Source organism: Pseudopodoces humilis, chromosome 1 (assembly GCF_049639895.1).
Source record: "Pseudopodoces humilis isolate 2021_Gansu_Grassland_sample_001 chromosome 1, ASM4963989v1, whole genome shotgun sequence".
Classification (NCBI taxonomy): Eukaryota; Metazoa; Chordata; class Aves; order Passeriformes; family Paridae; genus Pseudopodoces; species Pseudopodoces humilis.
In genome coordinates, this window is record NC_142200.1 from 7,803,850 (window position 1) to 7,828,509 (window position 24,660).

At 37.2% G+C, this 24,660-nt stretch overlaps 1 protein-coding gene across 3 annotated transcripts in view; it reads right to left on the reverse strand.

The window, feature by feature from the left end:
* Positions 1-24,660, reverse strand: part of PHF20L1 (PHD finger protein 20 like 1) — a 57,241-nt gene continuing 32,581 nt past the window's right edge. For 2 of the 3 annotated variants that reach the window (XM_014255486.2, XM_088051572.1), the window contains 9 exons: positions 21,428-21,484; positions 20,089-20,193; positions 15,852-16,016; positions 15,269-15,450; positions 13,319-13,418; positions 11,038-11,233; positions 10,283-10,652; positions 6,577-6,739; positions 1-5,469 (listed from right to left, as the gene is read on the reverse strand). In XM_014255486.2, coding sequence (XP_014110961.1) covers positions 5,327-5,469; positions 6,577-6,739; positions 10,283-10,652; positions 11,038-11,233; positions 13,319-13,418; positions 15,269-15,450; positions 15,852-16,016; positions 20,089-20,193; positions 21,428-21,484 — 1,481 coding nt within the window. In that variant the 3' untranslated portion in view covers positions 1-5,326. Of the gene's footprint in view, positions 5,470-6,576; positions 6,740-10,282; positions 10,653-11,037; positions 11,234-12,090; positions 12,178-13,318; positions 13,419-15,268; positions 15,451-15,851; positions 16,017-20,088; positions 20,194-21,427; positions 21,485-24,660 lie in introns of all 3 variants that reach the window. The other variant, XM_088051579.1, reaches the window with a different exon arrangement.

Genomic DNA, 24,660 nt, shown 5'->3' on the forward strand with positions numbered 1-24,660 from the left:
TAACAATCTCAACAGACCTTTATTGTGAGTATTAGAATGCAGTCAACATTATTGCTATTATAAAAAACAAATCACAGAAGGAAGTATTTTGCTTCTCTCATAGAAGATTTAATCATAGTGCAGTGCTGCCTCTCTCAGAGTGTTTAGTGACAATACACTGATGCACATGGCTACAGCTGAACACAGGAGGCTTGGCCAGTTTTCAGGAAAGGAAGACAGCTGTTTGAAGCAAACAGCAATTGAACTAGCTTTAGTTATCCAGCCCACAGAGTAAGGGAAGGGAATTTCTGTCCTGAATGATTTTTCATGCTAGTTCATTTTCTCCACGTGGTCTCCAATTTTTCATTTGGATTGTTCAGACTGGTGCAGAATGGCTGCCAAATGCACAATCTGCACTCGATGCAGTGTATTTTCACCATTGTTACATGCTCTGTATTTGTTTTCCATATACAAACATATACACATAGTGTATAATATTTATTGCTAAAGACAGACCCCCACACCCAGTGCCCAGGACATAACAAATTATAATAGAAACCATTACTGAAGCATTTCAAACAGCCTCTGCAAAAACCTCACCTAAAGCCATATGCAATCAGTACAAGAGAAAAAAATTGTGAGCTAAAAAAATGTGAGAATAGCAATGGGCATTTCAAAAGTGATTAAGCCTCTGACCTTAATAAGCACTCCAAAATTAAGGTGCATATACTGAAACATCTTTAAGCAGTAGAGCAAAAACCTGCAGTTCCAGTGTTCTAAACAATCCTACTCGTAAATGAATGGCATCATTGCACACACCCCCTTTACACACAGACCAGCACCTCCACAGAGCTACTAATAGGGCAAGGCAGCTGGGACAGCCAGACTGCTCTTTGGCTGTGAAGCCCCTGCCTGCAGAGTCCTGCCCATCCTCCACTTGTTGATTTTTACACCAAGCTCCAGTTCAGTTCAGGATCTGTTTTGTGCCTTTTGAATTTCCAGTGAAGAAACGTTATTACAGCTTCCCTTTAAATGCAAGGGAAAAATAATGTGGTTTACAACATCAAATACTTTTACAATTTTACTGTAATGTTTGAATGACTCCTTTGCATCCCAACCCTCAGTTTGGTAAGGACTGCTGGAGCCCAACAGTGCCAGAGGGGTTTTGCTGTAACATTAATTCAGGTCTAGTTAAGTTAGAAGCCAGATGGGAGTAGAGGAAGATCACCAATTGCATAAGACAGAAGAGGCTTACTTAAGAAAGGCATCAAAAACACCTGGAGATTTTGATTATGGTGCACACACTCCAACTGTACACAAGTCCCAGAATGCTCTGGAGGCTGTGGATAGAAGAGTCAAAGAGGCCTTTCCCCACGACTGCTTCCCACAGCAGCCAGGAGGAACTGGGCATGAGAACAGAGGAGTGACACCCTCCAGGTACCTCAGAAGCCAGAGTGCAGAAAGCTGAAGAACGAAAGGAGAAAACAGATGCAAGCTGCAAAATGAACAGATGAGCACATGTAGAAGCTCAGAGACAAAATTAAGAGAGAAAAGTGGCTGTCAGCCATACAAGATTACTGCATCCATGGAAGAACAGTTTCAATTCTTTGCTACCCAGCAAATACAGGAAATCTATCAGAAAATTGCAACCCATCTTCTTTGTCTATTTGAAAGAAAACAACAGGCTTCTACCACTGTAAACCACTCCACAACTGAACAAACATCTATGCATGTAAGGCCAGAGTATATAAAATATGGGCACTATTCGACCTACAGCTACCCAAGAAAAGGGTTAACAGGAAGCATCTTCCAACCCATTCCCTGCAATATGACCTGAATATGTCCATTTTGTAACCAGAACGTGGCAGCCCCATCGTATCACACCAGACCACAGCACCAACACTACATTTCATTTATGACTGCAGTACTGCTGCCCTGCCTTCACTGCAACTGAAACACAGAACTCCTGATGTAGATGCCTTCGGTATGGTCACAAGTAGGAGCAGGCTTTGAAATTAAATCACCCTGATACCTCCATTAAAAAAACAAACAAACAAACCCCCAACTAAACCTCAGACAAAAAGCTGGGCATTCAAAGGCTCCACTGCCATTTAAATTGCCATTTAGCTCTGTGAAATCACAAGAGACTTCTGTAAAATGGCATTTCCCTTTTGTCTATTACTCTTTAGAACTCCTATTCATTGAAAGAATGCTGCAAATTTAAACATTTTGCTTTTCTGTACACACGTATCAAACAGTCTTTACATTGCCATTTACTATTTTTTCCTCAGAGAGGGTCTGTCCTCTCCATCAAACAATGCAGCCACAATTCACACCCAAATAAATGATGTTGCAAATAGACTGACTGTACATCCCTGGCTCATTTAGAGAGGAAGCAGGAAGACAGATGGAAAATTATGCTTACAGGAATAAGATTCTCTCGATAAGGCCAGCTAGGAGGAAATTCTGGTAAGAGCCAGATCACACTGGGGTTGACTGGCACACGAGCAAAGCAATCAAGTCTAGGTTACATTCTGTGCAAAACATTTAGCATTTTTATGGCACTTGACTCGTGTTTAAAAGAAAAACCTCAAAAGCATCCCAAATCTTTGAAAACTTGAGATACTAGGGTCAAAAACTAACATCCACATATTAAAGACCAGCACCACGACTTGAAAAAGCAAACTCAGACAAGTTTGTGAAACATTCAAGCAGTACACGATGTATCATACGTAGCACAGTCCGTACGGACACCGAGATTGTATTTCTTAGAAGATATGAATGCTTGCAGGAATTTTTATAATACATGACTACACAATGAACAGAAAAAAAATACTGAACAGTTTGTTTTTGTAAGCACAGTCCATCCTGAACAAGGCAGGATCTTGAAGGGAGAAATTACATATTCATGTAAATTAAGAGGCCATTATACATACAAATAGAAGACACATTAAAGCTGCAAGGGCAACTTCAACTTTGACCTTAGGATTTCCTTATCAGGATACCATTCCTCCATCTCTGTAGTAAGAATAAAACCTCTGTCCTCCCCACTAACTTTCCAAGTCCACCTTCACTTTCAGTAACATTTACAATTATATTACATCACACACATGCACACACATTGCATAATATTGCTACAGTGTATGCTGTATAAATTCTGTAAATACACTCCACTTTGTTTCAAAGTAATTCATCTGGATTTATACTTCTCTTATACAGTACACACAGTACCACATTCAAGGATATGCAGCAAGTGAATAGTCTATAAAAACATCTCACATATCCAAAAGCAAGTAGATCACTCAACTATTCATGTTTGAAGCAGTTATTTAAGCATCAACTATATAACACAGAGTATTTATTAACAGTTGCTATAAGATGTCAACATCTCCACAGCTCTAATGTTCTTTCTGCATTATGGAGTCGCCAACCATTCCATACTTCCATGTTATCAGACAGCTCTGTGATGTGATACATCACAAGCTTGATGCGGGAAGACTTTAAATAGCAACTGCTCTGTAAGAGGGAAATTTTGCTTTGGCCATCAGGAGTGATAACTCACTTCAGGTATGACAGACAGGGAGGAAAAGTCAGGATAGGTTTAATTTAGCAATGAACCAGCCACGCTGCTTTCTTTCTCAATAATGGTTTTATCATGAAAGTTCAATGCACTGGTTGCAAAGTCTTTCCCAGATAATCCATCTTTGGCACATTTTTCAGTTGTATGCATCCTTAAAAGGCATTCCAAGATTTTTTGATGGTCTGTACACAATAACAATCACTTATTTTTTTACATTTGTATGTAGATCAGGAAGAAAAGTGGAAAATGTAGAGTATGCAGAATAGTTTTAATAAACAGTTTTACATACAGTACCTTACATATAGAACAGTGTGTTTGCAAATTTAAATAATTTTTGAATGTACAGTGGCTTGTACTCATATCAAAAGGTAAATTCAAGTTTACTGTCTATCGGTTCTAAAATGCATTTATACAGATAACTAGAACTGATAAACAGACATGAGGCATAAAATGTTCAAGTATCTTAATGTCCTCAGTTAAATAGCCTCCTTTTAACAGTCATATTTTACAAATTTCAAAACCTGTACATACATTATTTTCAATTTTAGAAACTGCTTGTTAAAAGGTAATATGAACCACCAGTTCTTGTAGTCTATGGTAATAAAACTAGACATGTGTAGGTAGAAATGTGTATGGTATGTATATATGTACATGTAGCTATACACATATACATACACAGACACAGATGTAGCACTGGGTACAGCGGCAACTTATCAGCACAGGGAAAGTCCTGGGCTCAAAATCCAGCAAGAGCTAACAGAGCAAGTAGGTTGCCTTTGGTTTCATGACATTTCATTCACTGAAGCTGAAAAATTTTATAAAAACAACTTGGATAAGGTATCTTGTGATTTTTTTCTCTAATGGTATTTAGAATTTCCACAGTCACAGACAGTTTTACTGCTCTTGTCGTTCCCCATCCCCAGTGAGGATGGTGACATTTTCAGAGGGCCGACATCAGAACAGAGCTACCCAGGACAAAAATTGTACCTTGATTCCTGAACACTGCTATAGAACATAAAAAAATATAAACTAGATACAATTTTGGATGGACTGCTGGCACCGAGTAGGACTTTGGAAAAAACCTTCACCTAAGTCATAATCAAACTCTCATCCCAGTGATTTTAATATTATTTGGCACATCTGATCACTATTTTCCACTTCTGTTTTAAAGGAGCCTAGGGGTGCTGTTCTAGGGATTTCTATTTAAAAAAATATTTTAAAAGGGAGACCGTGACAAGTAATTTTTTTCAAAAATCAAAGCTAGTATGTTTGATTTCCTGAACATTCATATGAGAAAGGAATAATCTAAAAACCTTCCTTGTAGGGAAGATACAGCTCTCTCTGTATCTTTCATCAGCAAGATAAGAGGATTGTATTTTTAGTCAGCTGAATTGTGCTAATTTAGAAATGTTTCCCAAGGGTTCCAAAATAGTAGCATTGCTCTTCAAAGAGATTTTGGTTTTTTTGTTTATTGAATTTTCTTGTATCTGGGGATTTACTTGTTTAACATGTTAAAATCCTGAGAAATTTACTTTTCTCAGTATATTATATATAATTTTGAAGCCTGGACATTGAATATTCATATTTTCAATAAAACAGATTCCTGACACTAAACTTCCTCTCTTCTTTCTAAAGCTTCAGGCTATTAATGTAATCTGCAAAGAACCATATAAATGCTCAGCTTTTTGCTGTCTTCCTGTCAGTCTTGTGGCTAATAAGAAAATTCACTGTAAAGAACCTATTTTTACTTCTTTATTCTTCCTTTTGTCATACAGAGCAAAGTGTTGCTATTTGCTGTACTTTTCCCATGTCAATTAAGAGCTGTTTGATACGTCGCTTGAGCTGAGGCAATCTTGCCAGAGGATCTGGTGGTTCCAGTTCTCCAGTGAAATCAAGCCAGCTTTCTAAAACTACAGAAGGAAAAAGAAGAAGTTGATTAGAGTAAGTCTTTGAGAAACAGTTTCCATAAATATTAAACTGTTCTTTCTTACTTTGTCTTTCATAAAAAGGGAAAATACACTGAGCCTTATTCAACAGAAGAAATTTCATTATGGAAACACCAACTAATTCCGTATTTCTCTTGAACAATCCAATCTTCTGATTTGATTGTAGCTCTAAAAAGGTATCTGGGTGTAAATTTTACCCTTGGCTCACAATTTACCCTCTACACACAAAAAAGAAACTTCAATTCATGGTCTACTCTGACAGTTCTGGAACAGAAAATGCAACCCTTAGACACAAGGCTTGCTTCTGCCACTTTAACAGGCTCCTGTGGACAAGGTCCAGACTATAGAATGGTTTTCCAATCTTTAACAAATGTTTTCAAGGAGTTTCTCTGCTTGTAGAAACAGAGAAGGGAAAAGGTCAACCCTGTTAGTTTAGAAACACTGCCTAGGAAAAACAGGGATACTGGAAGTAAAACTGCAAATAGAAATAAGACAACTTTGTTAAAAGATTAATTAAGGACTCCTAGGATTAGACTACAAGATCCCTTAATTACTAGTTAATATGACTGGCAAGTCATAGACACTTATATGTTACAATATTTTTGTACAATATAATTTCATTCAAGATTTCTCATGAAGACTGATTTGTCTTAATGAAACCACTTGCTTACTACTAATAAAAAAACAGTTGAAGGCACAATAAACACCATTTTTATCTCTAAATACTGTCAATTACTAGAACAATCAGACAAAAATCAATCAAGGCATAGAAGAAGCCATCAACTTTATGATTCATATCTGGACAAAGACTAGACAAGTCATCTAAGCTTTCTGAAGTCTGAGCCTGAGCTCAGGGGTTCTGAGTGCTTAATCTACTTTTTTGGGCATTGAAAACTTGTGGAAGGGGGTGGGGAAATCAAGGATACAAGCTCTGCTTATAATTCTGGGACCCAAATTTGAACATTAGAATACTTAAAAGCCCATCGTCAGTGCCTCAGATCACTTTGAACACATTAGTTATAAGAGATGCTGCTACAGGTACATTCATAAGCAATGTGGCAATGCAGTTACCATCAACTTCTTTTTCAATCAGGTCCATTCTGCTGGTGACTTCATTCTGTACATTCTCTATATGGGTGAGGAGATTTAGCTGCCATTGAAGATGTGTGTCCACTTGTTCTTCTGAGCCTTTTCTTTCATTACAAACAAACACAGTGTTTCCTTCTGCAGAATTCTTCATAGGAGCAACAGAAAGAAAAAAATTGCCATTTAAGATTTTTTATTTGCTTTGTTTTAATTTCTGGTGTTGATTTCAACATTTGAGTCACATGATATAATCTGCTGGCTTAGAACTGTACTTTTGTATACATGACAAAAAGCTTACTCAGAAAGCCACATATCATGCCACATCAATAGACTAAAACAAAATGCAGATTCCACATAAATAAGCATCTATACCTTTTGCTTCATTTCCCCAACACTGAAGTTTATCAGCTCAAATACTTTGTTCAATGCAGTAAGACAGACTGTACTTCTGTACCCTTTTTATATAAATAGTAACTTAAATTACAAAGTGCTGAACTGCATGGATCTACTGCCACCAAAAATGTGCAAAATCCTAACGTTTGTTTCCATGGAAAACTTTCTACAATGGAGAAGTATCTAAGATGTCAACAATCACTATTTTGCACAAATAAGCTGGACATCCTATTTCACAGAATCCCAGAATGGGTCAGGTTGGAAGGGACCACAGAGGATCATGTGGTCCAACCTGCCTGCTCAAGCAGGGTCATCCCAGAGCACATGGCACAGGATTGTGTCCAGGTGGTTCTGGAATATCTTCAGTGAGGGAGAGACTCCACACCCTCTTTGGACAATCTGTCCTGTTTGCTGATTAAGACAAAAAACTTCTCTCCCTACCTCCTATGACCCCATCTATCTTCCAAGAACAAGTTTGGGGCAGAACTGGACTTGTTTGGGGACAGTTACAGTAACATGTGGAGTTACTCTAACATAGTATCTGAGGAAGATTAACCTCTTCAATAAAACAAGTACCTTCACAGCATGCCACAGATAATACACGAGTTCCTAATCTTTCTATGGCTGATGTTTCAGCTAATGAGTGGAAGGAGATCAGATTTAATGAGTTAAAAATGCTCAGCATCTCCAGTAATTAGCAGGATTAACAGCTTCCATTTTATATCCAGTATGACTTCATATCCAATGAAGTTCTTTAACTATTGAATATTTTATTTTAAGGACTAGAATGCCAGATACATGTGCTCACACTGTGTCAGTACATGTCAAATGCCACAGCAAAGAATAACTTTAATACACTTCTCTGAAAAGCTCAGCTAATTTTCCACACCACATAAGAAAAAAATGGTGTTAGGTCTATTATTAAAATATTTTTCTCCAGTAAAGTATAGGAAGAGTGAGAAGAGTGAGAAGAGAGGTAAGGAACAACATAGGAACTGATGGATTTTAAGCTTAAGCACTTAAGCAAAAAAATCCAAATTTCATTTTAAGACTTAAAATCAATTAAAAAACACCAACCAAACAAATAAAACTCTGACTGACCTGCAGACAGCTTTATTAGCAACTCAGATGGGAAAAGCATTGCTAATATTCATAACGTTCACTAAAGGAGTTAAAATTATCTATCAGAGATAGATTTGAAAGGTATGAGAGTTTTGATGCTTTTATGATATTTAAAATCCCTTCTCTGAAGACATCAGGTTTGCTTCCACAGTGTTTTCAGTAATCAAACTGTTAGTAATCTTATGGAAAATATTCCCAATATAAATAAAATATCTATTCCTTACTATTTTCAGACCCTCTCTAATACCATAGGAATGCCACTTTTCCCTTGCTGTAAAAGGATCCAACTCCATAATTCTAAAACCAATATTGTCTTTCAGCCTGTTTCAGTAAGTTACAGAAAATTTCAAAGGTAAGTAACTAAATATCTAAATAACATCATAGTTTTTTTTGTTTGGTTTTTTTTTTTTTTCATTCATCTAATGACCTCTATATTCAATTGGCTCCTTAGAAAGAATCCACAAAATCCAATAGGTTCTCCTCTGAGATCAGTGTAGGTAATCAGGAAGTGATGGCAGGAGAAGAGTTAAAGATACAGCTTGTGGACAAGAAATAACAGGATATTCAGGTGGGGAACACTTGTGCTTTCTGAAGCAAAACCAAGGAAACTAAATATAATTTTAAAGATAATGCATAGCCCAAAAGGGGACTTGATAACAGTTAATCCAAATACTGTTTGTAAGAGAAATGGAAGTATGTAACGGAACTGCAGATTAGGGTAAAACAAAATAGTATGGAAAACCAGAATATTAAAAAGCTCTGAAGAATGCTAGAAAGGAAAATTCAAAGCTCCAACCAAACATTGACAAGGAGAGAAGAAAAGGCATCTTAGAGAGAAGTCAGATCATTTAAAAATGGTCTTCCAATGTCAGTTTTAAGGTAAGTGCAAACATGTTCATGGAGAAACCAAGGAGAATTTTCCCATGCATATCATGTATAGGCAGAAGGCCTTATTTTGGTATCAAAAAGGTGGCAGGTGATCAATGTGTCCCCAAAGGAAAGAACACTTAAACCAAGAAGAGATCTGTTTGGGACAGTGTCAAACAGAGGACACCTAGCTTTTAAGATATATGCTTGAATCTCTGAAGAAAATATTAGTTTATTTAACTGCTCATGCATATTTTCCTTTAATTCTAAATATCTTTATACTATTTATACTGTTAAACTACTGTTGGAAGGCAATAGTATTTGACATTGCTGCATTTCTCCTTACTATAAACCCAAATACAGTTGTGCAATGTAGTAAATTTAGCACAGAAACATGTATTTTTAATTAGAATGAGCCAAAAATTCCCCATTCAGACTATACAGCTTACATGCCACATTTAGAACTAAAATTAAAAAGAAATAAGATGTATCATACTCATTTCTTCCACACCAGAAACTGTACTTCAAAAGGGGGATGAGTTGGACGATTTATCCTCATACAGCTGGTGTTGTAGAAAACAGAAAGGTTTGGTTCTCTTTGGTTTTTGCTCAGAGAACTGTTCACTAAAACCAGATTAACAAGTTTCAGACCTTTTCCACCAAATAATGGATTCAAACCATTAATGTCAAAATGAGATGTTTAAACAGCAAAATATAATCCTGACTAAAAATGTTTCATTAGAAGAAATATGCAATATAGAAGACTGAAAAGCAGTTGAACATGAGGAGAAATTAGTTGGTCAGTAAATCATTACTTGTGGATGGCATTCTAGGTAGCACTGCTATTAAAAAAAATAATACAATACAATAATAAACACTATTAAAAAAACCTTGGTATAACAAAACAACAAAAACCTCCTAACACATGTAGATAACCAAACTGAGAGAAAAAAAGAAACCTGTCCCATTTTCCTCACCTTATAAAAACCATGTAAGTTCTGTTCCAAGACTCTGAATTTTACAAATAGGGTTTCCTTTGTCTCAAAACATTAGATTGACAACAAATTTTTAGCATAGGCAATACCTTAAACTATACCTTGTATTTCATACACCAACTGAAATGAACATACTTCACCTGGAACTATTGCAGTGATCCAAGTTTGCTTCTAGTGATTTCTGCTGACTTATTTGATAAATATGTTGACTTACAGCAATAAACATTTCTAAATACCTATAGATACTTCAGCTTTATCAAACATACAAACATACTTTTCCAAATAAAATTTCCCAGATGAAGAATGATACTTACCTGCTCATTCATGCCACCATCTCTAAAAGAATATTGTAAACAGTTTTTATTCTCTGTATGATATTCCTGATCTTCCTCAAAGCTACTTGTGTCTTCATCATCTGAGCTCATAGGGTCAGTGACTGCTTTGTAGTCATGGCTAAAACTCTGTGGTTTTTGGTAACTGTGCTCACTTGTGATATACGTTTCTTCCATCTTCTGGGGTATACTGGGTGGCTCTTTATGGTTTTGACTATGACACGTCCTTTCAGCTGGATTAACAGCATCCTGTAAAGTCACTAACTTTTTCTCTACCCCAACAGTTCTTTGTTCTTGTTCTTTTCTCATCCCTGAATAAGCCCAGAGATGAAGGTCTGGGTGATGCTTATTTCTGCAATGAAGAGGAGGAAAAAAAGCAAGTTATGGATAACACTACTTTTAAGCATTCAATTCTCCTAGATCTTAGGTACTGATAAGCATGATTATCAAACAGGAAGTATTCTTAGGTCATTCATCAATTTAAGATAAATCTTTGTGTCCCTTTAACACAAAATTTACAAAAAAATTCACCAATAATCCCACTAGACCAGACCTGCTTGTGTGCTGAACACCTAGCTCCTGCTGAAGCTGAGGGTACTGCACATCTTGCACTTGAATTATTTAAAATATTATACAAGAAAGAACTTCAATGTCAGGGAAAAATGCATATAGAATAATGGTAGTCTCTTCTACTTGAATATATACAGCTGGAAAATAAACCCTGGAGTGATACATACTTCAGTATGCCAATCTTCAGCTGCAATCCATGCAGTATTTCAGTTACCCCATAAACATCTGCCAGTAGGTGATGTGTTGACACGATCTTTTTGGCATTAAGATGAGAGTAGTTCTCTTTCAAAAATGATAATCCACACATGTGTCCGTTGTTTAGCCAGTCTTTGTCATAGAGATATTTGGCACTCCACCTCTGTCCTGGGGTAAGCAATAAACAAATTGAGCCACACCAGAATTATTTACAACTAGAGTGCTATAATTATGTGCTGTACTTGTCTAAATATCTAACATCCATGAAAGGATGACTCAAGATTTTGCTATTAATATGTAAGAAATTAATTTTTGTGGATTAAGAATAAAGTCTTAAAACTTATGAGAAAAAAAATAAGCCTGAAACCTCAATACCTTCTAAACAGCATTTGAAATTAAAATCTAATCAGCTTTGCAATCAAGCTATATGATATTAAGATCTATGCTGTTACCAAAATAAAAAATAACCACCAAAAAAAAAGTTTACATTGGTATTTTATTTATCTAAGTACTGCAACTTACTATTTCTTTTTTAAAAAAAGAAAGCCGAAGTTACCAAGAGAAATGTTAAAGAGTGGATTTTATACGGACATATCCAAAACACCCAGTTTGTTTCTAAAAGACAAATGTCTTGCTTCAATACTGAAGTCAATATCTATTTATTAGAGGCCAGGAAAAGCAGGTATTTCAAAGTTATCTGACAGCAGAGCTCTTACACTCCCCTTTGAGGTGCCTTTCATCAGACTTCTAGGGAGGGTATTGGTGTATGTGGGCCTCACTATTTAGCTAGAGCGTCTACAGTAGCTAAATAACTACTAAAAAACCCAAACAAATTTAAAAAAAAGCCCCATAACTAAATGAAACCAAAACACCCACCCAAAACTAAAAATGCATAATGCTAATTATTGCAATGTTATTGTTTACAACAAGGCACCCAGACAGACTGACGGCAATATCTTACACTCGATTTCAAATCATACTATCATAGACAGAACAAAGAACAGGTTGATGGAAGCCCTTCATACCTTTCAGGAGAATACCCTGTCTATCTCCTTTTTGCCCATTATCCCAATACACTTTAAAATACTGACATTGAGAATGACTTTTTTCTCCTGACATAGAAAGAAAAGAAGTAATGGTTAGGAAGGGAGAGAAGATAAAAATTAGGGACACAGACTCTGCATAGCAGGGGAAAACGAAGTACCTAATACAGTGCAGGGAAAGAGCACAAGACAAATTAGCTGGGTTTAGTAAGAAAAGCTGGGCTGCTCAAAGAGACACCACACAGAACTCTCAAACAAGACTCTCTACCACCAGTTTTGATTCACACTGGGGCATATGGAAAAAGCTCTATTTTTCTAATATGTCATCTCAAAAATAGCTAATAAAAACTCTGCGAACAATTTACATATTTCACTTTTTAGATTTAGAATGGAAGTAGATTTGAGGTTGTAGTCTCACAGCCCTTTTGAAACAGCTGGAGTGCTGGATATTTCACCAGAAGACAGCTATGTGCATTTGTATCAATTGTCAGAAGAAAACACAAAAAACTTACTTCCAAATTCTTTTGTTTTGCTCCAAATAACTATTAAGAAAAATGGGTTTATCACAGAATAATTTTTAAATCAACATCTTCCTCATCAAATGAATTCAGTTGGAAAGTAAATAGTTTTCCTAGTTCTTACAAATTTGACCTAACTATCTGAAGTTCAACATATGCTGTTTGTGCACTATTGTTTAATATAAGATGTGCTAGATTTTCCCATATTTTAAATATTCAGTTCCACACTTTTACACAGTTCTGGGCAAACATAAACATTATAAAATTGCAATTACTATGAAATGCCATTCACAGCATGTTTGAGTGTACTGCGGTACTGAGTCCTTTTCCTCTAAGAAATTATTTAAATTAACAAATGTGATTCCAAGTATTGGCAGAATAGATCCCTGAACAAAAATTACTTCTTTAGAAAGGCTTTTCAGACTACACTGACAAAGTTCTAAGGTTTGGGGAGAATTAAGTTCCAACAAGTAAAACTATGGTAACTAAGCTCATGGATAAGATTTAGCATAGGTGACCATGATGTTACTAACAAAGAAGTTTCTGCCCAGAGCCAAACTTAGAATCACTTGCCCCAAAGAAGTGTCACACGTAACACAAAACAGACAAAGCTTGAACAATTTAAGAAAATTCGTAACATCTCTGCTCAAAAATCCCAAGCAAGGCTGCAGATAAAGGTGGTTTACCCGTACCTGGTGGATCCCTGCAGATGTAACAGATGTACTGCTCTGGAATGCTGTCCTCCAACAGTCCCATGCATACACTGTGCTGCCAACACAAGCATTCTTCACACTGATGTCAGAAAAAAAAACAACAAAAGCAAAAACTAAAACTGAGACAAGTAGGTGCAAAAACTCAGATATGCAGAGAACAGCACTTGAATTTAAATAGCTGGTTTGAGCAAGAATATTTTAGTTGGGCAATTTGTATTTGGGTAGACAAAGACATCAAGTTAAAAAAAGAGCTCTAGATCTGAAAGTTACCTCAACCACAAACTCCAGACTGGAAAAAAAAAAAAAGAAACTGAAGATGTAATATCATATAGTATTTTATTACAACATTCAGTATTTTAGCACCTACATATTTAGTAGCGAAACATAAGACAGGAGTATAATATTATAGTAAAGTAGAAAGATAATGTAATACATTACAGCATAACAGTGAAAAGTAGAAAACTCTTCAGTTTAATTATTTATATTTACAAAGCATCTCTCCAGTGCGCTAGAAAGATGTGCTTTTAATATCGCACCAATGGAAAATCTAAAAGAAAAAGAAAATTAAGAGAAAATGAAAGAGGAGAAACAAGAGAATAGGAGAGTAAAATAGAAGTGGTAAGACATGAGAGCCTAGAAACAGCAAACTGGTTGCTCTCAGTGAGACAAGCATGAAGAGGAAAAATCAGGCTGCCACTGGACTTCAAAATCAGGCAGGAAACTACCTCTTATAAAGATATTTCCCTTTCTCAACTCTGTGCTTGCAAGTGTTTTAAACATTTGCTAGCTCTCTGCTGTAAATCTCTCCTCTTTGACATGCCTTTGAGCATCAACCTGTTCAAAACAGGGAAGTCACCTTTCCTCCTGTCAATACAGCTACGGTGTCCCCTCCTGTCTCCAAAGATTGTTAAACCAGTCCATTTTTCCACATTGTGGAATTCCACATTCACATTTCCACAGCTGAGCTCCTGCTCAGTTTCTCCAACACAGCACTGCATTTTAGTCTGCTCCCTGAGACAGCCCGTGTGCCCTTCATTTCCAGGGCTCTGCCAGTTCCAGAAGAGTAAGTCCACTAACACATGACAGCCCTACTTGTTTCCTTTAAATCTCAATAAAGGGCTCCATACTATCAACAGGAACTGTACCACAGAAGTAGTTGAATACAAACCTGATTTTGAATGGGGATAGGAAACACAGGAGGTTCATAACCTTTTTAACGTTGTTGACAACTGAGTTCTTCCTTACTGCTTTTTGCATTTGATTTAATCACTGCATTATAAATTGCTTGAGAAAAAATACTTGGAATTGCTCGTGGATGGGAAATGCTCTCCTCATTGGAGTACAAATAAGCAGAAGGAGTTGCAATCCATCAACACCTGAATGCTGTGCAGACATGGCATACTCTTCTTCCCTTTTATCTATACCAAGTTAAGATGTACATTCTCAGCAGTTTCTAAAACCTGGTAGTGATATCCAGTGTGAGAAGTGCTATTCTAAAGATGAAATACACACCACAGTACTGACAGTATTCAGTGTCTGCACAGGAGACATGCTGCATGCAGAGGAGGGACATTTACAGTCAGCAGAGAGGCTTCTACAAGTGCTACTGCAAAGCACAAGGGCCAAGCCAGGATGGCTCATATAATCAGGATGGTCTGGAGAACAGAAGCAATACTTTGTGTGTGGAAGAGGATACTTTATTCCAAATTTATCAGCTGGCTATAAAGAAAAGGGTTACCTAGCAATTTGTCCTACATATCAAATTGCTAGAGAAACCCCATCCTAGAGAAACAGCTCTGCATCCACTTTGTTCTTGTTCACTTATGTACAGGTCTCTACATAATTCCAGTCTGTGACACATCAAAAGGGCACCTTCACAAGCAAAACATTCACACAGAAAATACAACTCCACACACCAAACGTTTTTACCTGAATCATAAAGCCATTTTCTTCATCAAGTTCACAAATGCATCTAACAATTTCATTGATAGCATCATCTTCATCCTGAGACTCTTCAAAGTTAGTTGAATCAAAATCCTGATTGTATTCATCACCACTAAGTAACAAACTCTCTGTGGAAGAATCATCCAAGAACTCCACATCTGAAAGGTCTAATAGAAATAAGGACATGTGAAACTGTGTGTGGAGAGACACAATAATTCAAAGAAATACAGGGAGTTTTGACAGGTAAAAATCTTAATCTGCAATAGCAAAAAAATTGCTCTCAAATACACTGCTGGTATATGAGATTTCAAGATGAATTCTGCTAAGTGTCTTTAACGTGCTCTCCTCAGATGCAAAGTAGCAAAACTTAACCAAAGCCATACAATGTAGAACAGCTTGAGGAGTGTAAGCATTTTGATTTAAATAGATGGATCCTCCATCTATTTAAATAAATCAGTCATCATATTTATAGCTACCATCCCAAACATAAACCAAATTATTTCCTTTAAAATTCTCTTTCTTAAAAAATTAAACTTATAAACTGAAATTTGCTGTTCATTCAACCTACTTTCTCCACTAAGGTCAACAGACAGGATAGCTCTTGGATACTGGTATGAAGTGTTCTTCTCTGAGAACATACTGCGCAATGTCAGAGAGCTGCCTGAGGACCGCGTTAAGGGAGAGGAACACCTGTCCAGGAATTCAACAGAACTGTCTTCATAATCTGAATAATCTGAAAAGTTAAAAGAAAAGAAGTCACTTTTACAAAGCAAAATTTATAACAAATGCAAAAAACAAAACAAAACCAAAAAAATTGTATATAGATTTTACTGCAGCATTATGTTGACAAGCAAAGACTATCAACGCTGAGGTATCAGGATGACGAAACTGTAAATAAGAAATGGCAAAAGCTCTTTGTAACATTTTATTTAAAAATTTCCAGTAGGAAACATAATCAAGTTTGATAGGTAAGCATCACCAATTGTAACTCCCCCATCTCTGAATGTACAGAAGGGTAATTTTTCCTAGAATATTATGCAGTCTTCTTTTTTCCACAATTCATCCTGCACCTTCTGCTATCCTTAGAGATGCTGCTGGTGACTCTCTCTTTTGCCTTAAGTCTGCTTGCAGCACTACCAGCATTGCTACCTAGAAGCAAACACAGATGACCCTGTCAGTTTAAATGATAAAAGCTTGTCTGTACCCCTGCAGAGGAGCACAGGGAGCCCAAGGGAAATTTTCTTTGGATGTTCCCAGGACCATCCCATGAGCCAACAGGTCCTGGGATGGGCTAGGGAGCATCCCAGGAGAGTACACATACACAAGCCCAAAGGAAGAGGATGAGCAGGCAAACAACAAACAGCCCCTGGCCAAGCCCGTCTCAGACTTTCCCAGCAGTGCCATCACTTCCATTATCCATGCATGAAACCCATTAGGATGTGTTACCCACAGCAGCTCTCTGGATCATCTTCTGGACTAAGGGCAGTTGCAACCCAGGGGGCTGCCAGTGGAGGGCACTTTGGGATGTGGGGAAAAATAATTTTGGGTTTGTAAATGTCTTACTATGAAATCTTTAGGGAAGAAAATAAAGGTGGGGAAGATGGATGAACTGAAGTGATTTGAGAAAGGATAATTATGAGGAGAAAATGGGAATAACAGGATGAAAAAAGCCACATATTCATAAAGTTTTGTGGTCACTACACTTGCCTGGCCATGCCCTGCATCCCATCTGTACTGGCAGAGGTTTTAAATGTCCCTCCAAGGGGGTTGGACCACTGCACCTCCAGAGGTATCTTCCAACCTCAACTATTCTGTAATTTTTATTAAATCTCATTTCCATCTATCACCTGGGGAAGGGGCTCTCGATTCAGGGTTCAAGAACATGGTCTGTGTGCCAGGAAATGGAGTAGCACTGCAGGTGAAAGGGTCCATTTGTCTGTGGTGCCGGCACACAGAGAGACTGCAGTGACAACAGTGCCAGCCCCATGCCAGGCATCTCTGGTCACAGAGACCCATAAGCTCATGCTACAGCACCTGCAGCCAGTCCAAGGGTCTGATTGCTTGCATGGATCAAGCTGGACCAGCTGATGAGCAGGTGAAATGGCCTGGGAGTAATGGGTCAGTGGGTCAGTCTGTAAGGGCCAGCTCTGGGTGGAAGTGACTCTCTAAGCAGGAGAGCTGGGGTGGGGGGCTCTGGGGACCCAGGGAGTCCTAGACAACACTGTGAGTGTGTGAGAATGCACAGGGAAGTGAGACTGTCTGTACTGCAGTAGGGCTGCTGCCTCATGAGTTCATATCTGCAGGCGCAGAAATTGGAAAGACTGGGATCCAGAGGAGCTGTCTGGGCAGACAGTGTCTGAGCCCAGCTGCTGCAGAAATCCCCACTGAACTTACACATCTCTGTACTATCTTCTTGCTCAGCCAGAGACAGAAGCAGGATGAGGCTGTTATAGCACACACACAAGCACAGACAACATCATGTGCTTCTGCCTGCTGGTCATACAGTGGCACTGACATTTATCTTTACAACCAGCATTGTATCTTTTCCTCCAACAAACTATTTGCAACAGTCTCAAGAAAAACATTTGCAAGCCTGTCCCTAATCATAATGACTGAAGAGACTGTCCTAGGAGAGTCAAGTAGTTGGAAATCGTTGAAGTTAAGGTGGAAGGGACCTTAAAGATCATCCTGTTCCCCTGCACTTCCAGTAGACCAGGTTTTTCAGAGGCACATCCAGCCTGGTCTTCAACATTTTCCCAGGATGGGACATCCACAACTTCTCTGGGCAACCCATTCCAGTGGCTCACCAGCCCCGGAGAAAATAATTTCTTCTGACTATCTAATCTAATCTAGATCTACCTTCCTTCAGTTTAAAACTGCTACCGCTTGCCCTATCCTTACATTCCCAATTAAGGAGTCCCTCCCAATCCTTTCTGCTATAAGGTCTTTTCCCAGCATCTTCTTTTGTACAAGAGAGCCTAAAACAGGCTCTCAGCCTCTTATCATAGGGGAGGTGCTCCAGCCCTCTGATCATCATCATGGTCTTCTGCTGGACCCACCTGATTATGCCCATGGCTTCAATCAGGAATTACAAGTAGCTACCCATTTGCTACTCTTAAAAATTAGTACTTCAAATATAAGCAAGTAATCAGACTACTACACTTTCATCCTTCAGTAGGAAGCATTCCTGCTCCCACCTATCACTACAGTTTTCCTGCTATGGGTTCTATAATATCCTTCTCCCCTAGATCACCTTCCATGAAGCCACTTTCCTCTTTACTGTCTCTGTCCAAAGCACACCATCTCCAGCATTTCCCAAGTGTATTCACAAGGAGCAGCTGAGTTGATTACTTCATGCTGCATGGCTTTCAGCCTCACTGCAACAGAGCAGCATAAATAACAGGCATTGCCTACTTTATGCTACACATGGGTTTTATACAATCAGTAAGTCACACACATACTCAGAGCACAAAACCAGTCTTTGCTGGGGTTTTTGTTTTGTCTCAAAGCCTTGTTTAAGACTTACCTGGGGCAGACAATGTACCTGTTCCCTTTTTGTGCCCAAGACACATCAATTTCATTTCAAACAAAAGGATCATGCCTCACACACTTACAACTTCTGTCCACACCTAGAATGGAGTGATAAAGTCCTGGAGAGAGTCCTGTTTCTTCTGACAGATGGGGTTTTCAGGGTCAGACACCAGAGTCAGAATCTACTGGAGTATTTTAAATTTTTCCCCAGTTAAAGAAAGTTAAACTTTAATTGGACTGTTAAACCCAGATTGTCACACAATGAATTTGCAAATAATAAAACTGCTTTTTGCATGTGGATTTAAGATTTCTATTTGTTGAGGCATTGGGCATGTTTTCTTCTCATATTTAGAAACACTGGATAAGGCTCCTAGAAAATGGAATCTAATTATGGTACCTCTGCCAAGCTATTAAGTTTCAAGACTGGCAAAAAGACCAAAGGAATAAAAAGATGAAAAAACCAAAAAAAACCCCAATAACAAACAAAACAAAACAAAAAACAAAACAAAAATACCCCACAAAACCCAGCCCACAACAAATCACCTTATGACCACAAGAAGATAAAACCAAAGAACAATACTGAGCACATATCTAGCATTCATCAGTATCTTCTTGCAAATACCTAGATGACTTCTCAGTGCAAGTTAAGAAGCTCCCAATGACATTTAAGTAAAATAAGCAATTGAAGTTTATAGCTTAAAATTACATTGTTCCAGTATAAAGATGAAGTACACAAAACCCACAATTCACACTAAAGCACTGCATGATCTGGAAGCATTTTCATGTTGTAGCACAAATTTTGGACAGAGAAACACATAATCCATAAAATATAAACCCCATTTGTCAAGGCAACAGACAAGGCTGTTATAACAGACACCAACCTCAGCTGTGAAGGAGTAACTGTTAAAGAGGGAGTGCACTGCATCCAGCAAATCACTGAAATGCAGCAACAAACACTACAATAATTTTAATGTCCAAGCAAAATATCTATGACATGTATACAGAGTTTCAAATTAATTTAAAGAAATGAAAATAACAAGCATATCTTTCTGAGGAAGAAGAAACATCTGTGAAATACGTGTGTCTATCACATAGAGAGAGACAGGCTAAAAATGCAAGAAAAAAGAAGTCCCAAGTGTCCTTTTCATATTTAAGGCTAAAACTTACCCTTGGACATTTCACATTCATATTGTTTACAAACAAGTTTTACTATCTAATGCTTGAAATACTCTGAGTGGTTTTACTTACTTTAAAAAAATATAAATTGAACTTACCATGCTGTTTTGATTTCTTCTTTTTTTTCTTCTTCTTTTTCTGTTTTGGTTTATGATCTTTTTCCTTCTTCTCCTTTTTCTCCTTTTCTTTTTCTTTCTTTTTACCTGCAATAAAAATTTAACAATTTAAAACAGCTTAACCTAAACAAGGTACTCAAAATCAAAAGCTCTAGTTGTCTAGTCAGATCAAAATGATTCAATTAATTTACTTGTTATCTTGGACACACCTCTTATTAATTGCTGGTATGATAGTTAAAAAAAAAATCTCATTTGACAAATATTTTATCATTATAAGTATTTCCAAGTAAGATATCAAGGCAGAAAAAATACAGTAAAATACACAAAATACATAACATTACATAAATAGCTTATAACTTCTGTTTTACTTACAGTTTATAACAAAAATATTTGAGCAAGAGAAAAAGCTTTCATAAGTGCAAAATTCCCAGTTACAAAGGTTACATTGTTCTAGAAACACTATTAGGACTACAGAAAGACATTTGGAGGAAATTCAGTATCACCAATCTGCTGCTGCTGTCAGCACTGTGCACTACACAGTGGCATCCTCACAGAAAACTGATTCTGACTAGAATTTGACATACTTTTTTACGCTGCAGTTCACTTCTAACCACTGTTGGCACTGTCCATACACGAGGACAAGCACTTTGACTCTGAAAAATTCTTTTTATCCTGTTAATTCTCCCCAGACAAAGTACATCCCACATTTTAGCTCCACAATAATTTCTTAAGTTATCAGCAGTTAGACAAAAAACAAAGAAATTGACTTGCTACAAAAAATAAGCCTCAAAGCCAGGATTTTTTCCTGCACAGAAATTGGAGCAGTCTTATCTTCTTGAGGAATACAGAGACAAAACCTTTACTCCTGGGAAAAAAGGAGTAATTCTAGCCAGCCTTGATTAATTTATTTTATTTTGAACACAGGATAAAAACAGAGTCCTCTTAATCTGTATTTTATTTCACAAATTGACAAATGTGTTGCTAGTAATCCTTGTTTGCTCCTCCCATCTCAAATCTGAAAGTACAATGAAATAGCCAGTATTACACATTCTACTAAAAAAGAAACCTAGTCAAATGAAAATCCAGAAACAGTGTGCCTCTTATAGGTACTTTAGGATCCTTCAACCTCCTTGCTATGGGCACCTTCATTTTATCTTCTGTTACAAACCTGACATATACATAAAGAGTCTTTTTTAAGACCTTAACAAAAAGTGCAGCTGGGCCCAAGAAATCTTCTGTGCTTTTACATTTGCTCTTCAGAGACAGGAAGTGTTAGAGAATTTTTCTTTTTTTCATAAAACTTATATTGCTCTCTACGTACCATATGTTGAAGAACTTTTCTCTTCCAGTTTTCCTTTTCTTTCCATTCTAGCTGCACCTGCAAATTGAAGAATATATCACATAAGGCCAAAGTCTGGCTGATGACCTAATTTCTTGTAAAAGTCATTAGACTGCAAAAAATCCTAAAAGCACACAATGATAAGAAACATACAAACAATGTAAGTATTTCTAATGTCATTTTACAATTATTTTTATTGTCTAAAGCACTGGAAACAAAAAGTATTATAGTTTACCAACTTCTGAATCCTTGTCCTTATCAATCACTTTCTTTAATATTTTCTATTTCTGACTCTCAAAACACTTCTCCTTTATGGGCACAGAACTCTGTACCTCTGTCCCTTCAGACCTCACCAATGTGGAAAAACTTTTTTTTTTACTATTCCATTTGGGTAACTTGAGACTATTGGTTAAAGGCATTTTCAGATGCAAGGCATGTGCATGGGACAAGGGTACTGAAAACAAGAAGATGGATTTACTCAGCTTTCCATAAGGATTGCAGCCAGCCAGGGCTGGGTCAGATCACTGAAATGTCAGTATTGGTCATACCATCATCACACTTAACAAATCTTTACTGCACAGGAATGCCTAGATCTTAAGTCTTACATACAAAACAATACACGCCACAGAAGGTTTCTTCCTATATTTTGGAATTTGCACTCACTTTTACTACCTGTACTGGTTAAAGTGTGCTTTTGCTGACACTTTTAAGCCTTTTTGTTTCTTTTTGTTCCCACTATAATAGGAAACCACAACAAGAGTAACAGTTAAAGGTGCTGAAACTGTCAGTATCATTAAAGTTAATGCTCCATTATGTTAACAGAGAAATTAGGCTCTGGTACATTTTTAGTCCTGTGTATAAAACATTTCTGCTTATTGAATTTTTCATTGATTTTAATAATATTGAAATAATTCACTTTCTTTCATTAATCCACATTTGAATAACATGTACAAATACTGTGATTTGCCAGAATTTGGCATCATATACTGATAATTCTTATCTTGTACTATTTAGAAAAGTTTATTCAGTGAAATATTTAGTTGTTTTTTTAGCTCTTTATCTGATGCAAGTTAGGAAGTAACAAACTGAAAACAAAACAAAACCAAAATTATAATTTTCACTGCTAATATTAACAATTTTTAAATAATCAAAGTAGAATAAAATTTATTTATAAAGAACATTATTGAGGTAATTCAAAACTCTCTATTACTGTGTCCATCAATATTGTTAGAGCTTCAGTATTCATCTAATTGTCTAATTAAGAAAATTGTCCAAATTGACAAAGGACGAATTGTCCAATTAGACAAAGAAATTGTCTAATTGTCTAATTAATCTATTGTCCAATTAAGAAAGCCTAATTTTCATCAGACCGTTGAGGACATTTTAGGACCATGCCAAGGACATATTGTACAAAAATGCAGCTCTGTGAAGTCATAAAGGGTTGAGGTTTTTCCATGTCAGCTGTAAACACTTGAAGGCACCATTTACCTTTGGTGTCTCTCAACAGAAGACCCCAACAAAAACATAAGCATGTAAAAAAAACAGTTCTGAAATATACCTGCTATTGGCCAAGATATTCAACAAGACAAAATATGGAGCTGATCTGGAATGCATTAAATAAGCATCATTAAGGTAATTTAGTAAATTCATCAGTCATAAAAAGATTCTGGGGAAAAGGCAAGAACACCTCAAGCCTTCCCAATAGGGGCAGACCAACCCAATTCTACTGGGATACCATACAGCTCATACAACACCCACTCCTATGAGCCTTCCTGGGAACACAACCAAAATGCCACTAGCTGGAAAGCTGAAGGGCCAGCAAGAACAATAACAAGTGGTGCATCACCTCTCACAGCACACAGCAGGTGTGGCCAGCTGCAGCACAGCTCTGTACTGTGCAACCCAGGCAGCAGCAGCTGCTCAGCTCTGTGCACTGGCTCCTGCCACACAACTCGAGCTGCACGGCCACGCCTGGGGCTACCTGAGTGTATCTACTGCTTCAAATCAACCATCTCACCTTTCAAGACTGATTAAGGCTCTTGCCTTTGTCTGTATTTCAAGTGCATTTAGCTTGCTTGGAATACTTATCACTGACACAGAACACTATCCAAATTATTCCTTTCTTGGGTTTCCTAATTACCATTTGTCTCTGTTACAGGACTGAACTGTTCTGCCATCTGTAGAGCAATAAGTATATTTTAGCACATTAGTAAAAGAAAAGTGACACTTTCCCACATCATCATGCTATCAACGTCTTGTCTCATTTCTAAAAAGAGCGCAAAAGGATCACCCAAATGCACGTAATTCATTTAGATCACTGCCATTTTGATGAAAAGATGTGAGAACACCCCATCCAAGCAATCTCAAAAGAAATTTCATCTCAACATTACATGAATTAGTATTTAAACTTTATTATTGAGAAGAAATCCTGACCTGACATCCAAATACGATTTCATTCCAACAGCCACAACACAACAGATTTCAGTATCTCAATAATTTTCAACATAAGTACATCTGACAAAGTAATCAGTAACTGTTTGAAGGAACACTAATATTGGGCAGAAATCCCCCCAGTCAAGCAAATACCCATCTTGCTGTCAGAACTCTCCAAACTGCCTTTCTATAGTAACTTGAAAATAGGAACTATTATGCCTGTGCACATTGCAATTTTATTCTTGACTTTAACTTAACTGAAAATCATTTTAGATAAAGAATCTTAAATTCTCAAACCCTACATAAAGTGTCAAAGCTTGCAAAGTCTGCTTTTCAACTGTGCAATCACTATGCCTTACACATAACCACAAAATTGGACAAAGCAGTCAGTCAAAAGGGCAAGTAACTATGGAACTACTAGCTTTTTTTTTTTTAACTGCTACTTTTAATTGCAATTTTATTCCTGTTAAGGAGTCTAGCCAGCCACCTCCCACACAGTGAACGTGGGAGGTCTGCCGTTAACACTCAGCACAGAGAAAGACAACCAGAGATTAGACTTGGTAAACTACTGATTTTGTCACCATTCCAAGATCAATTTTATCACTAGAAGACTAATTTCAGATTAAAAAGAAATGCAAACCACAGCATTCCCAGTCCAGTTTATAACATGTTTCCAGTACTACCTCCCCTGTTATGGCACAGAGAAGTGACATAAGCGCCGTCATGCAAGTACAGGCACAGGACAGGATGTTGTGCCTTAAGTACAACAGGGCAAGCAGTGG